Source organism: Myxine glutinosa, chromosome 5 (assembly GCF_964187855.1).
Source record: "Myxine glutinosa chromosome 5, kmMyxGlut1.1, whole genome shotgun sequence".
NCBI lineage: Eukaryota > Metazoa > Chordata > Myxini > Myxiniformes > Myxinidae > Myxine > Myxine glutinosa.
Window position 1 is genome coordinate 135,549,491 of NC_136265.1, and position 18,032 is coordinate 135,567,522.

General features: G+C 44.9%; 2 protein-coding genes across 16 annotated transcripts in view; both read right to left on the reverse strand.

The window, feature by feature from the left end:
• LOC137427024 (rho guanine nucleotide exchange factor TIAM1-like) overlaps positions 1–5,141 on the reverse strand; it is a 71,612-nt gene extending 66,471 nt beyond the window's left edge. For 4 of the 8 annotated variants that reach the window (XR_013623577.1, XM_068116138.2, XM_078778764.1 and 1 more), the window contains exon 1: positions 4,000–4,086. The gene's annotated coding sequence lies outside the window, so the exon portion shown is untranslated. Of the gene's footprint in view, positions 1–3,999 lie in introns of all 8 variants that reach the window. The other 4 variants (XM_078778763.1, XM_078778761.1, XM_078778755.1 and 1 more) reach the window with 4 other exon arrangements.
• LOC137427022 (transcription regulator protein BACH2) overlaps positions 1,917–18,032 on the reverse strand; it is a 172,005-nt gene continuing 155,889 nt past the window's right edge. For all 8 annotated transcript variants that reach the window (XM_078778751.1, XM_068116131.2, XM_068116128.2 and 5 more), the window contains 2 exons: positions 6,277–6,483; positions 1,917–5,478 (listed from right to left, as the gene is read on the reverse strand). In XM_078778751.1, the coding sequence (XP_078634877.1) occupies positions 5,149–5,478; positions 6,277–6,483 (537 nt within the window). In that variant the 3' untranslated portion in view covers positions 1,917–5,148. The remainder of the gene's footprint in view (positions 5,479–6,276; positions 6,484–18,032) is intronic.

The following is an 18,032-nucleotide window of genomic DNA, read 5'->3' on the forward strand; positions in this document are numbered from 1 at the left end:
CCAAGGAATCGATCAGATTAATGGATCAAACGAAGAGATGAGATGAAGGAATCGATCAGATTAATAGATCAAACTAAGAGATGAGACGTATGAATCAATCAGACGAATAGATCGGATCAAGAGATGAGACCAAGGAATCGATCAGATTAATGGATCAAACTAAGAGATGAGACGAAGGAATCGATCAGACTAATGGATCAGACCAAGAGATGAGACCAAGGAATCGATCAGACTGATGGATCAGACCAAGATATGAGACCAAGGAATCGATCAGACTGATGGATCAGACCAAGATATGAGACCAAGGAATCGATCAGATTAATGGATCAAACCAAGAGATGAGACCAAGGAATCGATCAGACTAATGTATCAAACCAAGAGATGAGACCAAGGAATCGATCAGACTGATGGATCAGACCAAGATATGAGACCAAGGAATCGATCAGATTAATGAATCAAACCAAGAGATGAGACGAAGGAATCGATCAGACTAATGGATCAGACCAAGAGATGAGACTAAGGAATCGATTGGATTAATGTATCAAGCTAAGAGATGAGACTAAGGAATCGATCAGATTAATGAATCAAACCAAGAGATGAGACGAAGGAATCGATCAGACTAATGGATCAGACCAAGAGATGAGACTAAGGAATCGATTGGATTAATGTATCAAGCTAAGAGATGAGACTAAGGAATCGATCAGATTAATGAATCAAACTAAGAGATGAGACCAAGGAATCGATCAGACTAATGGATCAGACCAAGAGATGAGACCAAGGAATCGATCAGACTGATGGATCAATGTAATAGCTCGAACAAATTGATCGGACGAGGAGATCGAACGGTTGCCATTGCTTTAAAACAGATCTAAACATTGATTTGTGTGTGTAACCTGTATTCCCTCGATATTCCAAAGCCATGCAGATCGGCCATGAGACATGTTTGGCGAACGGTTTGTTTCGAGTCGATGTTCAATTCCCAGACCACATGTGGAGCAATCTGGGAATTAATTTTTATGGATCCCGAGGCCAATGTTATTGATCATGTTAGTTGAGTTGAGATTTAGCCTTGTGAAGGAAATTAACATTTTAAATGATGATTTAATTGTTTATGTTTGATGATTGCATCAACTCCCATTCCTTATACCGAGTTCGTGAAATGGACGCCGCGTATTCGACTTGCACGCCATTCGACAATCGAGAACACCGACGAAAGCGAAGGTGTAAAAGAACAAGGCCTAATTGGGGTGGGGGAATGTGACCGAAATGTGGTTGAGACGATGGTGCATTATGACGTCACACGTGCGAGTCAGGCCGCACCCCCTTCGATGTGCTGAAAAGGGGGCGTGAGCCAAAGTCAGCAGGACCGTTTGTGGTTTAAGCAAACGATAAGTAACACCCCTTGTGCGATGGAATGGTACAGTCCGGCCGAACAGCATTCGATGTAGTGGGACGTATCCATTACCATTATGAGGGTGGTTTATGTGACGATACCGAAATGCATTCCTACAGGTACAAATACGTGTGTACACCTATGAACCCATGTAAATAGTACCTTATTACAGGTGCAATAGCAAAGTCGCCAGCTTAAGTAAATGTTACATGAGTGCAGAGCATTCACAATGAAGGAATAATCTGGATTAATTAAGAGAGGCGTTTTGCAGTGGGTGGATAATTTTATCATTGGGAGTTCAGTGGACAGGTGGTAGCCTAGAAACGTCATGTGTGAAAGGCTTCCGAAGGGCTTGAGGGTAGGAGAGGGGGGCGGGGGGTAGAGATAACCATGTAGCCATCACAAGCTGCAGTGAAGACTGGAGGAGGGAAGTGTTTGTGATTTTTAAAATCCAACAGAAAATTAATTAAAACCCTGATCCGTGCAAAACACCTTGCACAAAAATAGCACGCTGCAACCAACATTTCAAAAGGAATCTTTTGTGTTTAATTCCCGAAGTGATCAAAACGACTCCTGAGGCGCAAATGGTTGAAAGGAGATCCAGTTGCATAAAAAGGGTCTGTTTTCCATTTTTTTTTCTTTTTGTTTTCTTTTTTACAATCACGAGCAATAAGAATAATTGTAACAATATCAATAATAACACAGTGAGACAGGCCAGGGCGACAGCCACTGGGTGCATGAGGAGGCCAGAGTCGCGGGTAGAGAAAATAAATAAGTTTACATTGGAGGAGGAAAGTTGAGAATGAAAGAAAGTCTGAGTTCCAGAATAGAGAAAGGCAAACAGGCCTCACATGGCCATTTGCTGCTAACACTGTCGAGGGTTTGTCAGCGGTACTGAATGACCAAAAAAATAAAAATAATAAGGGGCAGTCTCAGCTTGCGGCTCCGCTAAACAGCCCACACTATACTTTGGGTAGAGTTTCTAACAGTCCATGGCCACCTCCGAGAAAAATAAAATACAATATGTACTTTTTGTCACGCACAAAATGGCGCCCGCTTTAGTAACCAGTGTGCGGCCAAGGCGTGGTGGCGGTGCTCGCTTTGTTCCGACTACTGAGCGTTTGAGTCTTTCGAGTCCAAACCTCAACGTCCCACCAAAAATGTCCCGGTAATAACAGTCGGCCGTTAACAGTGCGGCCACGGCCCATCGGGCAGAACAGTTGAGAACGTCCGGAAGAGGACGGGCGGCCATATTGGTTCCTTGCTTTGCTTTTTTCCTTGGTGTACGAGCGCTTCGCGCATCACCGTTTCGCTTCCCTGGCTGGGGCCTTTTGGCAGCGCGGTACGACGGATAAAACAATGTACAAAAATACAAAATACTGACCAATAGTCCAAATTGCCATCGGCTAATGGCAACGCTTCCTCACTATTATTTTTAAAAAATTTGAGAATAAATTATCTACAGCGGTTGCCTTTTAAGATTTCCCCGTTTTATTTTTCAAAAAGTGCAAAAGCCGACCTTCTAGCAGTTTTCAACTGCAAGAAAGGAAACCGACAGCCTTTAACATGGCTAAATTAAGCCAAAGGTGAATCTCCAACATGCATGATCTCAATTCCTTCGCAAGGGTAGAGTGCCGTCGAATAATGCTGCTTGCTTCCCCAAAAAGCAACCCCTACTACTCCCCTCTTTGAAAGATCCTCGTGGCGATGACAATTTTGAACAACAAGCCCTTGCTGTATCAACAGGAAATGGTGGAGGAGGAGAGCAGAGGTATTATTTAGCAAAGATGTGCGAAAGATAAAATTCCAAGAAGTTTGTGAGCTCCCCGTAAGAACAGGAAAAAAAAAGTTTCCTTTTCGGCCACGCAGCTTTTAGGCCAAGTTCTGCTTTGAGCGAGCACCCCTCGTCTTGCATATCAAAGGTTCCACAAAAGACAGGTGTTTGTAAGATCGGGTGCTGACTCAAAGCAGGTCTTGGCGCAAGGGAACCTGGGAATTTTAGCGTTTCCAAACTTGGGCCGGGAAGCAAGAGCTAATAATACTCGTGTATTTAACCCCTCGATTCTTGGGCGATGGGGTGAAGTGGGGATCTGGTCCCACGGGGTTGCAATTTGGTTTTATTCTCCCAGCGATTCCAGTTGTGACATATCCGAAGTATACCATTCCGTCGGTCCTCACCACCAACCCACTCGCCCCTTACCCACCAACCTCCTGCAAAGCAAAAAATACAAACTGGATAAAAATATGGCCCAAATGCCAGGGTGTGAGGAAAGGTTGTTTTGAAATTTTACAACGGGATCTAGGTTGAAACTCTGGAGGCTCAACAACTCGCAGGTAAGCATTCCGTGTCCACAGCTAACAAAGAAAGTAATACTCGTCGAAGGCATTAACCTAGAGGCTTGAGCTCGGTGCGCTCTTTGCCGGAAACTCAGCCACCCACCCGTCATCCTCAGCACAAATATGGCAGAAAGATAAGACAACGCAGCAGGTTAAGTTTGTGGCATCATAGTGGGCAGGTCCACACATGCAGAATTATTGGACGTGGGAGGTTAAAAAGGATTACCAAACCAAACAGAAGCTCAAATGTACAAAAGCCATCAATCTACCTGTACGTGGAGATCAAAAACGTTCTTCTTTCCTCCGCCTTCCCTCCTACATTATCACAGGTGTTGCCCAAGCAGCGGGAAACGTCTGCAGGCTGCTTCTGTTAAAGAAAAGCAACGTTTACCTGCTAAGTCAAAACCTGAAGCTTTGTCTGAGGTTTACCGTCAGTAAATGGTTCCATCCTGAGAAGAGCTCAAGGTAGGTTGTGTTTTCTTTTAAAGTTCTGTTCCAACCTTCTTCGCTTTCCTCAAAACTGAGAGAGACGATGAAAGTTCGCAGAGAGTCCACCGAGTAGCGGAGAACGTTCAACTGCGAAAATCGTTTAAAAGCTTTTAAAATAAACGACAACAACAACAACAACAAAACAACGAGAAAATAAAGACCTGTATAACTGGGGCCCTTGTAGCCTTCCGGGCCAAGTACTGGGGTACATGGCCACCAATAACGGGCCAGCGACCCTAAGCTATGGCTCTTTGGCCCACCAAAATGTGGGGGGAAAATGGACCGAGAGGTATGTGCACATGGGTAGATGGTGGCTCAGTGGCAGTGTGCTCGTGGACAGCTGCAGAACAGGTAAGTAGATGGGCACGGTGGAAAAATGATCCTGAGCTTGGATGAGATGCAGCTCGTGCTGTGTTGTAGCCTAGTGGTAGAGTCATTGAATGCGCTTATGTACAAAAGAGAAAGAACATTAACAACTCAGTTTGTAGGGGGATGTCAGGAGGAGAGGGTGGTGTTGATGAGAGGGTTTAGAGAGTGAAAATGATAGCAGAGTAAACAATTGGGCCTCTGGGATAGAAAGTGTACAGGAACAAAGGTCGTTTTCCAAGTAAATGTGCGGAGCAGCGTTTCCTACGGCGATCGAAGCCGAAATGCTTCTCGGATCATTTGCAATTAAAAAAGAAAAAGTAACAAAATTATAATCAGGAATAAAAGAAATTAACGAACGCATCCAAAATCAGTTGAAGATGAGCACCTTGAGATGAATGCGGATGGATACCGCACTTTGACACGGCGATCGCGGTTGGCGAAACAACATGGCGACGATATCGTTGGGAGGTCAACACGGTCAAAGAAAACTCCTCGCTCACAAAAATCGCAGAGGAGACGCAAACAGGTTACTGGCAATTGTCAATGGAGCGATCCATCCATCACCTCCGCTGCAGACCTTCCGCAGTCTTGGGCCTGAAGCTCGAGTGACCGGCTCTGAACGGGCACACGGGAGGTGGCGAGGGGCTCTCGGCCCTTCCGTTCCCGTCCGTCGGGTCTACGGACGGCCCTTCCGGGTCGCAGCGACGAGCGATGGCACTCGACTGAGCAAGAGGACCTGTGGCATATTGTCCGAGGAAGCGGAGGTGCTCAGGAGGACTCCGCACCTCCTGGCAGATCTTTTGGCACAGTCCTGTAAAACTTTGCCAAAGCTCGCCCATTCCTACTTTCAGCTCCTCTTGTTCATGCAGCAGACGCTCTTTGTCTTTGCACTGCGAGGACATACCAGGGTGGGAGGAAATGGGGCAGAGAATGAATGAAAGGGATGCACCATGATGTGCGAAACATTTACAAACACAAAATTCGAGAGCCCCAAAACTGAGGGAATAGTTTGGGGACGGACAGACACTCCTGTTTTATAATACAGTATACAGTATACAGTATATATACATAAAGTCAAAACGGTGGTGGTTTAGGTATGCTATTAGCCAATTGATTAAGAAATTAATTATTTTATGATTATTATTTATTTATTTTCATTATTAATCACTTATTAATAAAGCGAAGATAAAAGACAAGATAAAAAACGCGAAGTTTAACTTGTGGCTGATAAAGGACTGTGCTTCTTTGTACGGCATTGGGACATGGCTTGGGACACGGTTACAACATTCGGTCAATGAATGCAGATAGTGAGCTCAAGTGACCATCGGGTGGGGTGTGGGGTGTGGGTGTGGGGATGGGGACAACGTTTCGTAAGACATGTTCGATTCAGCAGAAGTTAGCTCTGCATGAGGTGACAATGAAAAAGGACGCTTGGACCTTTTCGAAGATACGTTTCCCAAATACACTCACTGATCAATTTCAATGGTTCAGTCCTGAATGAAGACCTGAACCTCGATCAAGTCTTAAAGTCTTCCCGCCCCCCCCCTCATTCCCCACCTCCCACCCCAACCCCCCCGCGTCGGCCGAAGATGCCTACTCATCAGTGCGAGAGATTATAATTGTAAAATATAAACAAAAACGGTAGACTTGTAGTTTATCCCCCTAACCCAGAAGACCAGCAAACCCACCAACTTCTCTATCTCTCCTTCCAGGTTCTGTATGCAGTCCAGCTTCCTCTTGCGGCAGCGCTGTGCAGCAACTCGGTTCTTGCTCCGCCGCCTCACGTCGTGTACGAACTCGAGCTGCTCAGATGTGAGCACGTGTATCTTTAGGAGCGCCTGGAAGTCGTTGCGCGGCAACTCCGTAATTTTCTCCATCGGGAACGGCAGCTGCATCTGTGGGGAAAGAGCACAACGAGGCAGGATCGAGGGTCTGTTTAATGGGAGCGACCTTTTAGTTTGGTCATTATTTGCACCACCGGGTTGACCTCGACGAGTCTCAATGTCTTAGAGTGATGAAGTGTCACATGTGCTGCACGTGATGAGCAAGGGAATTAATAAATTATGCACTCGATTTAGAACTCACTGCTGGAGAAGCAATCGTGCGCTGCACAACTTCAGATCAAGGCAAACACTTTGGATTTAAGAATGACAAAAGTATTGTTATTTGTAATCGCCATTAGGCATACAAGATGAAATGTTTGGCTGCCGTGAAGGATCCATATATTACATATGCGAATATGGTCAAATTCTTCATTCCGCACCCCCTTATTCCTCTTTCCTCAATTTGCTCCACACATGTCCCTTCCCTTTCGTCCCTCTACTGCTATCTCCTCCCAAACTTCCTCCCTTTTGCTCCCACACTACCCTGCCTTCGGTTCTCTCTTCCATCATCATTCCTCCTCTCAGTTTTATTCTCTCAATTTAATGTCACCCTCTGGTATGATGGCTCCAATCATATTGACCATCCTATAAATGCTTATCGCTATCCCCACGCACAGTCGTGGCCAAAAATATTGGCACCCTTGCACCTTTTTCAAATAATACACCATTTCTTCCAAAAAATTGTTGAAATTAAAAAATCGTTTGGTATCCGCATTTGTATTTCTTTGGTTTGCAGTGCAACAAAACAAAAAAGTTGACAAAAATTACTAAATCTTAGCTTATTCCACACAGAAATCCTAAAATGGCCTGGACAATATTATTGGCATTTAAGAGGTTGTTAGAAATACTGTAATTAGATTTCAAGCAGGTGATTCTCCTTTACTTTGGAATTGAACTCACCTCTGGTGAGTTGTAGGTACCTGTAAAATAAAAATCACTGATTCAACCAGTTTGAATAGAGAAAAGGAGTCATTCTGGTGTTTTGTGTCACTGTGTGTACAGCAATGAGCATGGAGAAAAGAAAGAAAACCAGAGAATTGTCTGAGGAGGTCAGATACAACATTGTAGCCAAGCATGGACAATCTCAAGGCTACAAGTTCATCTCCAGAGACCTTGATGTTCCTGTGTCCACCGTACACAATGTTATCAGGAAGTTTAAGGCCCATGGCACTGTCGCCAACCTCCCTGGACATGGCCGCAAGAGAAACTTTGATTGAAGATTGCAGCGAAGGATTGTTCGAATGGTGGAGAAAGCACCTCGATCAACTGCCAAACAGATTCAAGCTGAACTTCAGACACAAGGTACGACAGTTTCAACTCGCACCATCCATCACCAACTCAATGAAAGGGGGTTCTATGGTAGGAGACCCAGGAGGTCCCACTGCTGAGAGAGAGATCACTCAGTAGACTTGTAGACATAAGAAAGCCCGAATGGAGTTTGCCAAAACACACCTGAACAAGCCAAAATCCTTCTGGGAGAATGTCCTGTGGACAGATGAGACCAAATTAGAGCTTTTTGGTAAAGCACATAATCTCTATGTTTACAGAAAACAAAATGAAGCCTTCAAAGAAAAGAACACCTTCCCTACAGTCAAACATGGAGGAGGTTCAGTGATGTTTTGGGGTTGTTGTGCTGCGACTGGCACTGGGTGCCTTGAATGTGTGCATGGCATCATGAAATCAGGAGATTACCAAGGCATTTTGGAGCGCAATGTTCAACCCAGTGTCAGAAAGCTGGGTCTCCGTCGAAGGTCATGGGTCTTGCAGCAGGACAATGACCCCAAACACACTTCAAAAAGCACCCAGGAATGATTCAAGACAAAACGCTGGACTGTTCTGAAGTGGCGAGCAATGAGTCCAGATCTAAATCCCATTGAACACCTGTGGGGAGATCTGAAAACAGCAGTTGGGAGAAGGCACCCTTCAAATCTGGGAGAACTGGGGCAGTTTGCACAAGAAGAGTGGGACAAACTGCCAGTAGAGAGGTGTAGGTAGCTCATTCATGGCTATAGGAAGCACTTGACTGCAGTTATTTTGTCCAAAGGCTGTGCTACCAAATATTAAGTCAAGGGTGTCAATAATTTTGTCAATGCCATTTATTTTTATTTTCTGATTTAAAAAGGATATAATAAGTTCTGAATCAAAAACAAAGGTTCTGTAATATTAATAGTGCAATAAAGAATTGTGGAGACCAAATACTTTTGTCAATTTCAACTTATTTTTTGAGAAAATTGTGAGTTATTTTTTAAAAGTACAAGGGTGCCAATATTTGTGGCTACGACTGTATGTTAGGCCAAAATATTCCATGAAAAGGCATTCCTACTGAGTGGGATTTGAATGCCAACGTTCGTTTGCCTATCGCCCTCTTGAAAAGCTGAGACCTTGAGCTAATTGTTGAGACCTTGAGCCATCCATTCGTTGACCTGGGACTCAATTCAACTCATACATCTGGCATGTATTTCCCATCTAAGTATCAATGGCTCAGCTGTTTCATCACATCCTGTTGGAGCACTTCCTAACTCAAAGCAGTGCCGAGCGATATTTTTGGATAATTTAAATCCATAAAGCCAGCAAACCTCACCTCCCATTCCTCAGAAAGCACGGTGATCTCATGCAGTAGCAGAGTCCATAAATCATTTTATTGATAAATATTGTACTCATGGCAACGGTAAGGCTTTTAATAAAATTACTAAATAAGAGTTCAGGAAGGGGCGAAACAACTTGTTTCGTTCCATTTTGCCGATTTCACAACCACCGAGTTATGGAACATGCGAACAAGGTGATGGCTCCAAATAATTCCATGATTACTAGGTGCGGACTCGTATTCCACAGTAGCCAAATGGGTGGCAGACTTTAACCATGAACTTATGACGATCCCTTGAAATATGATCCCAGGTCAGGATAGCCGACTGCTGAGACCAACCCACAAAACTCCGGTCTATGGTCAAGGCGTTAATTGCGGAGGTTCACCATGTTGAGGCCACCTAAATATCCACAGGATTTGGTAATTCTCAGGGTATCGTTTCACCATCGTGCATGAACATTTTAGCAGGTACAAGGTGTCAGCAAAATGGATCCCACAAAACTTCATCACTCATGATCGATAGCATCAGCTGGCATCAAGTAGTGAGCCCCTTGAACTGTTCATCACAGATCTAGCCGACTTTATCACTAACATCTAATAACTACGACAGTATTGAAACATGACTTCAGCACTGGCTTCCCAAAACCTGGAATTGCATAATATGGTTAGGATGGAATCACAAACATCTGTTGGGAAGAAGTTTATTTGAAATATTTAATTTAAAAAAAAAAAGTCATTTTGTACGCTGCAACGAAAAGAGTAACTTTGGTTTTCCCGGGACAGAAAGGTGCAATGTAATGTTCTTATACACCACCCATAAGACTTTTTTCTCAGGGACTTTTCCATTTGAGCTGTATTCTTTATATAGTCGGAATGTTTCATTCTTTAGACATCGTCACAATAAAAAGTTGCAATTAGGTACTCTGCACGTGGGGAGAAGGGCGGAGCATCGTTTACATGTCGCCACTCGCGTTTGTAAATGTTATCTCCAAAATGAATAAAATAATGAGGGAACAGAACGAGACCCCCAATCAACGTTTACACAGGCGTTTTTTTGTTTTTTTTTGTATACAAGATCGAGGCTCGTGAAAGAGCTAACAAGAGAGGGGGAAGGACACAAACACAACATTTGAGAGCAGGGACATCGAGAGAAATGTGGGAGGGAGAGGGCTTGGGAGGAGGTGGGAGAGGTATAAAACATATGAACACTGCAAGGACTTCCAGGAAAGAAGTTGGAATTTCAAAAAAGTGTATCTGGGGTGAATTAGCGAGGGTAGAAAAGATCAAGGTTTTGGATGGGGGAAGATAAGAGATGGTGGTGAACAGCTGTTTTAAAGACCTGGAGGGAGGAGTGGGATTGAAGGGAGTGGGGGAGTTTGTTCCAGAGGCGGGAGAAAAGAGGAATGAAAGAGTGAAGGTGAGCAGAGAGTCTTGATTTTGGCAGTTTAACCATAAGAGGGTTGCTGGCAGATCTTGTGCGACCTGTAGGAATATTTGGGGGACAGAGCACAGAGAGAGCTGGGGGAGCAAGGCCAGAGAGGAGTCGGTAGAAGACAGAAAGACCACCAACCTGCCTGCGGTGAGTGAGTGAAAGGCCCTCGGAGTTAACTTCATCGCAGGAGATTCCAATGATTCTGAAAGCTTTGGCTTCAACAGCGTGAAGACGAGCTAGGTGTGAGGCAGGAGCACCTGCCCAGAGGGGAGAGCAGTATTCCATTGAGCTGCAGAAGAAAGCCTTGTATGTGGTGAGGAGCTCAGGTGTGCCAAGGAAGGACTTCGCACGATGGAGGATGCCCAGTCGGCGACTGGCTTTGGAGGCCAGCTTGGAAATGTGGTTTTCCCAAGAAAGATCATGGCAGATAGTGAGACCCAAAAGCTTGAGCGACAGAACTTATTGGAGAGGATTGTTGAGAAAGTAGATGGGAGGGTTTTCCAGTCGGTCTTTTCGGAGAGACATCGTAAGAGTGTGAGATTTGTCGGGATTGAAAGACATGTTCCACTTGTTTGACCAGTCTGTGATTTTGTCCAGGTCTGCAGAGAATGAGGAGGCTGCAGACTGCTGATCTGAGGGATGAGGAATGGAGCGGCAGAGAGTGGAGTCATCAGCAAAGAGATAGAGAGGATTTTCAAGAGAGTCGGAGAGATCATTGATGAAGACCAGAAATAGCACAGGGCCCAGAACACTGCCTTGGGGAACTCCAGCCAGAACAGGAAGGGGAGATGAGAGAAATCCATTCAGGGCCACACGTTGACTACGACCAGAGAGGAAGTCTGCAAGCCATGAGTGGAGATGCGTGGAGACTTGCACGGGATGCTGAGCAACAAAGACATTGGAAGGTAATGTGTGCAGAGCAAACCTATACAAGAGCAGCTGTAATGAATCCGGATGAAGTATTGGATAATATTGTTGAAGATCATCATTGCGGTGCGAGTCCGATGACATCACCATGCGTGTACTGTTCTGCAAAACATTTCACTAATGAATGAACAGGACAAGGGGGTGGATTTACACTGTGTTGCTCCAAGAGAAAAGTTCAATTACCTCTAATATTTGCCGTACCTGCTCGATTGGAGACTGGGGGAGGGGGAGAGAAGACTGGGGGAGGGGAGAGGAGACTGGGGGAGGGGAGACGAGACTGGGGGAGGGAGAGAGGAGACTGGGGGAGGGAGAGAGGAGACTGGGGGAGGGGAAGAGGAGACTGGGGGAGGGGGAGAGGAGACTGGAGGAGTTGGAAAGGAATGAGGGGGGAGGAGTAAAGCGACCCCCACTCTCCCCCGTGTGTGACCCATTCCCCCCATGTGTGACCCACTGCCCCTGTGTGTTTTTGAATTATAATGTTACGTATCATTTTTGGCTCCATTTTTCAATGGTAAAGAATCACTTAAATAATTAAAATTATTTTCGTATTCAGATCCGGATTTTCATCAAAATCGAATTAATTCGTCCATGTCACACACACACACACACACACACACACACACACACACACACACACACACACACACACACACACACACACACACACACACACACACACACACACACACACACACACACACACACACACACACACACACACACACACACACACACACACACACACACACACACACACACACACACACACACACAGCATCCAGCAGAGCATACCAATTGTACAGACAAAGATTTTGGCAAATACTGCTGGGTTTGTAGTACGCAGAGCAAATTCGGGATAAATTGTTGCAATTGAACCTCTACTCCAAATGACCTGTGGTGTGGTATTTTGCAGCTTTGTGTTTGTGACCTAACTGCAATTGCAAGGTTTAAGTATCGTAACATCGACCAAGCCTTCAATGAACGACACATCAAACCACGAGTGTTTCAAAGTTCAGACGGGGTTTTGAGGAATGAAGAAAGAAGTAAAACAAAAACAGATTGTGAATTTGAAGTTTCTGTGCAAGGTACAAGACAAAAAATAGGAAGTGTTTTCAGGAATAGGGTAGAAAGTTTGTTTATATCAGTAAAAAGCAAAGTGAGAGGCAGGAAGGGGGCAGGCTATCATGGTTGAGTTGAAAAATTCAGATTTTTATAAAGGAGAAACAACAGCGTGTGTGGGTACATGTAATTTAATAAACACGAATGAATTCCCACATGGGACTAGTATGAAAAATCCTGACTCAATGCAGGACTCCAACACTGGGCCTCTTCATTAACACAGCAACAGCCTGATGAGCTACGGAGTCTTGGGGAGAGCTTCAGGAGTTTCTCACACAAACACTGCAAGTTACAATGGCCGAAGTCTTACCAGGCAGACCGTATGGTGTGTGTGTGTGTGTGTGTGTGTGTGTGTGTGTGTGTGTGTGTGTGTGTGTGTGTGTGTGTGTGTTATATTCTCCTCAACAGTTTATTTACATTTGGCAACAAGATACTCCAGCAGACAGTGGGGATACCCATGGGTTCAGATCCAGGGCCTTTCTTTGCAAATTTGTTCATGCACATGTACGAGTCTGATTGGGTCTCATTGGTTCAGTCAAAATTATTTTATAAACGAGATGCTTTTCCATTCCACATTGCACGAATGCCTTTCTTAGACAGCCATTCTAAAGAAGCTATTCTATGGTACGGTTGCAGGTGAAATAATAAGACCCATGAGAGCAACGACACACAGCACTGATCTTATCAAAATATAAAAACTAGAACGGCACTCAGTAGAGAGCATACCTCCACCAAGTGAACAGTTTACGTTTTGTATCCCAGAGTAGACCAGAAAATCACAATACTGAATCACATTTAATCAAAATCATCCGTCCACAACTTTTTGAGATATCCTGCTATGTATCGTTTTTGGCCCTATCTCCCAACGGTGAAGAATCACTTAAAATTATACTAGCCGGATCCGGATCTTCACCAAAATTGAATCGACTCTTCCTGTTCACACACACACAAGCTGTCCACCAAGTTTCGTCCAAATCCGTCCACAACTTATTGAGATATCCTGCTATATGTTGGTTTTAGCCCCATCACTAAATGGTGAAGAATCACTTCAAAATTAAATAATCCTCATCCGAATCCATATTCAGATCCTCACCAAAATCGCATGGATTCTTCCTTGTCACACACACAACCTGCCACCAAGTTTCGTCCAAATACGTCTACAACTTTTTGAGATATCCTGCTATGTATAGTTTTTGGCCCTTATCTCTCAATGGTGAAGAATCGCTTTAAAATTCTAGTAGCCGGATCCGAATCCGGATCTTTACCAAAATCTAATCATTTCACCCCTTGTCACATACGCAACGTCTCTGCTAAATTTCGTCCGAATCCGTAAACAACTTTTTGAGATATCTTGTTCACAAACAAACGGACAAACAGACAGACTGACAGGGGTGAAAACATGGATGCTCAAGCCTCACGGGAGAAGGAAACGTCTCAAGCCTGTTACAAGCTCAAAACTCAACAGCTTAAATGCAGCGACGTGCAATCACAGCTTCAGCATCATGTCAATGCCATCTTGGAACAATTGGATCTACCTTCTACCAATGCTGAAGTGGGATGGGCCATTTTACAAGACATCACCTTCAGGGCAGCTTCTGACATTCTTGGTTACTAGGGCATGCCCGTACTATATATATATCTAAAATTATATCCCCCCCCCCCCTCTATTTACATGAAATGGTTTGGTCCAAAGCGAACGGCCTGCGAGTACGGTGACAATCCCCCCCCTCTATTTACATGAAATGGTTTGGTCCAAAGCGAACGGCTTGCGAGTACGGTGACAATCCCCCCCCCTCTATTTACATGAAATGGTTTGGTCCAAAGCGAACGGCTTGCGAGTACGGTGACAATCCCCCCCCTCTATTTACATGCAATGGTTTGGTCCAAAGCGAATGGCTTGCGGAGTTTGGTAAAGAAATCGCCATAGCTCGGTAACTACTTGTCCGATTAATATGAAACCTTGAAAAGGCACATCCTCGGGTCCCCAGCAATATACCTGGCAAGTTTCAAGTATATCGGACCCGTGGTTGTCGAGAAACAGCGGTCACAGACAAACACACAGACACACAGAGATTACTGGAATTATAGATAGATGTTAAGGGTAGTCACAAAGACTAGTTGGATGAGAACGCCTCCAAGATCAACAATTTATTTAACTCCGTGTATGCGGCTCATCTTACTGGATTCTAGACAGAGGCTGGGCGAGCAAACACTCCTCTTACCTGCAGCCTTGGAGACCTGCACAGTTAAGACTATGCTCCATGAAAGACAGCTGGTGGGCACCAGGAGCAGAAGCAATTCAGGAGGCAACTGATACAAATTTTCAATAGCTTCTATGGTGGTTTAAAGGCAGTCTATGGACCATCTTCTTGTGGTATCGCCGCACTCCACAGCTCGGATGGCCAGCACCTTATCACAGATCCAAACAAGATCCTTGAGCGCTTCGCCAAACACTTTAATGGTGTCATCAATTACCCCTCCTCCATCTCGGTTGCGGCCATTGACTTTCTTCCCCGGCAGCCTATACAGAAGACTTTAACCGCCCTCTTAATAAAATAGAGACCACCAGAGCTATCAAAGAGATGCCATCTGGAAAGGCCCCTGGCGACGATTGTATCCCCTCCAAGGTTTTCAAGTTTGGTGGTGCCAACCTCCTCACTCGACTGACCCAACTGTGCAATACCATCTGGAGTGAGGAGTCAGTGCCCCAGCTCATCAAAGATGCTACGATTGTTCACCTGTACAAATTCAAAGGTGATAGGTCATGTGTCGACAACTACCGTGGGGTGGCCCGACTATCTATTGCTGGGAAAATACTTGTCCGCATCATTCTTAATCACATGTCACTAATAATTGTCAACAGCATCACCCCAGAAGGCCTATGGGGCTTTCGCACTGGACGTGGCACGGCCCATATGATGTTCTTTGCTCGTCAAATTCAGGAAAAGAGCAGAGAACAACATCGCGATCTATACATGGTCTTCGTCGGCCTTACGAAACGATTCAATCTGGTCAGTAGAGAATGCCTGTGGAAGCTACTGCACAAAGTCCGCTGTCCCACCAAGTTGATCAACATCATCAGATCCTTCCACGATGGCATGGTTGCTCGTGTGAGGGATAGTGGATGCACTTCTGAGTCATTTCCTGTTATCAATGGCACAAAGCAAGACTGTGTCCTAGCTCCTCTATTATTTACCATTGAGTTCTCCTCTATGCTTCATGATGTCATCAAAGATTGTACCCAGGTAGTGATAATCCGGCTTCGCACCGACGGTAGTGTTCTTAATTTGCAGTGTCTGAAGGCCAAGTCCACAATCACAGAAATGCTGCTCCGTGATCTACTTTTCGCCGATGGCAGCGCACTCTCTATTCATAATCTTGAAGATATATAATTTATTGTCAACTCCTTTGCGAAATCTGCTCGTCGCTATGGCCTTACGATTAGCTTCAAGAAGACCTAGGCTATGCTTCAGCTGATACCAGAAGGTGCATATACCATCCCATCCATTACCATCGATGACAGGACACTTAAAGTTGTAAATAGGTTCTGTTACCTTGGAGGTGTCCTCTCTTAAAATGCAATGATTGATGACAAAGTAACATCAAGACTCGGTAAAGCATGTGTGTCCTTTGGAAGATTGACATCACTTTTGGCATGAACGTGGTATTTGCCTGGACACCAAGATCAGTATCTATCGTGCTGTTGTTTTATCGACACTCCTGTATCGTGGACACCTGTATCTTGTACACCTGTACCTGTACACCTGTACACCTTGGACACCTGTATCTCCTGTATCTTGGCAAATCTTGGACACACTATAGTCACCATATCAAACGTCTTGATCAATTGCATATGTGATGCCTTTGGAAGATTCTTGGCATCACCTGGCGAGACAGAATACCAAACACCTCAATTCTAGACCGCTGTGTTATCCAAGGAAATGAGTATTTCCTGATGCAAGCCCAACTTTGTTGGTCAGGACACCTCACAAGCATGGAAGACCAGAGAACCCCAAAAGCGCTTTTTTATGGACAACTTAAATTTGATAAACGGTCATGTGGTGGAACAAGAAATTGGTATAAGGACGTCCTTAAGTCTACACTCAAGTCGTGTGCCATCCCAGTTGTCACCTGGGACCATCAGGCCACAAAAAGGTCAGCTTGACGTAACATTTGCTGCAAAGGCCTGGACCACTTTGAATGTGGGAGACTTGCTAGCGAGAGACAGCGGAGGCAAGAAAGGAAAACCTGCAAACGTCCATCTCTGCAAGAACCAGTCTATACCTGCGATATTTGTGGTAGATGCTATGGGTCCCGCATTGGACTATACAACCATCGCACGGCACACAATACTTAGTGAGCACGCCAACGAAGGGATGAGATTCGTCAAGAGCGACAACTTACACGATCATCATCATCATCATCATCATCAATACATGGAGCTGCAATTAGCAGATTAAAATAAGATTTCGTTAAATAGAACGGCACTCGGTAGAGAACAGACCTCCAGAATGAACAGTTTATGTTTTGTATCCCACCGACACTCCAGATATGGATTCGGACCTGAACCAAAATCTAATATTGTTCTTGTCACCTAACCAACGCATCCACCTAGTTTTGTCCAATCCATCCACAACTTTTTGAAATATCGTGCTCTATATCCTCCGGGGGCACCTCCGGGGCACAAAGGTGATCCCGGGGGAGGAGGGCTGTTTCACAGCACCACTTGGTTGTCTGCGACATAAGGTGCGAGGAGAGCTCGGCGGGTGAAGTACCAACCGAGAATGAAGGTGTGGAGGTTGAAAGAGGTGACAGTGAGGGAAGCATTAAAAGAGAGGCTGAGTATGGCAGAGGATGATGTGGTTGAGCTTAAAAGTGGTTGGATGTCAATGAAAGCTAGTCTGTTGGGAGCCGTTGGTGAGGTATGTGGATGGACAAAAGGACCACCGAGGCACTCGGAAACATGGTGGTGGGATGATGAAGTTGGAAAGAGGATTGACGAGAAGAGGAAGAAGTTAAAGGAGTGGCAGAAGGCGAAGGGTACGGGAGCAGAAAAAGCAGAGCATGGAAGTTATAAGGCAGCCAAGAAGGCTGCAAAGAAAGATGTAGCAAAGGCGCAGGAGGCATGTAGGAAAATGTTTGGAGAACGCTTGGATTCGGAAGAGGGTCAGAGAGCAGTATTCATGATTGCAAAGCAGATAGCGAAAGAGAGGTGCGATGTGATGGGGGTGAGTTGCTTGAAGGATGAAGTGGGACAAATCGTTGTGGACCCAGATGGAATTAAAGGAAGATGGAAAAGATATATGGAAATGCTGTTGAATGCATAGAATGAATGGGATGGCAACAAAGAGAGTAACCCAGTTTTAGGACGGGCAGAGAAGATAACTGAGAAGGAAGTTGAGAAAGCGATAAAAGCAATGAAGAGTAGAAAAGCAGGAGGGCCGATGAGAGTTGTGGGAGATATGTTGAAGGCTGCGGGAAGTTGGGGTGTGAAGAGAA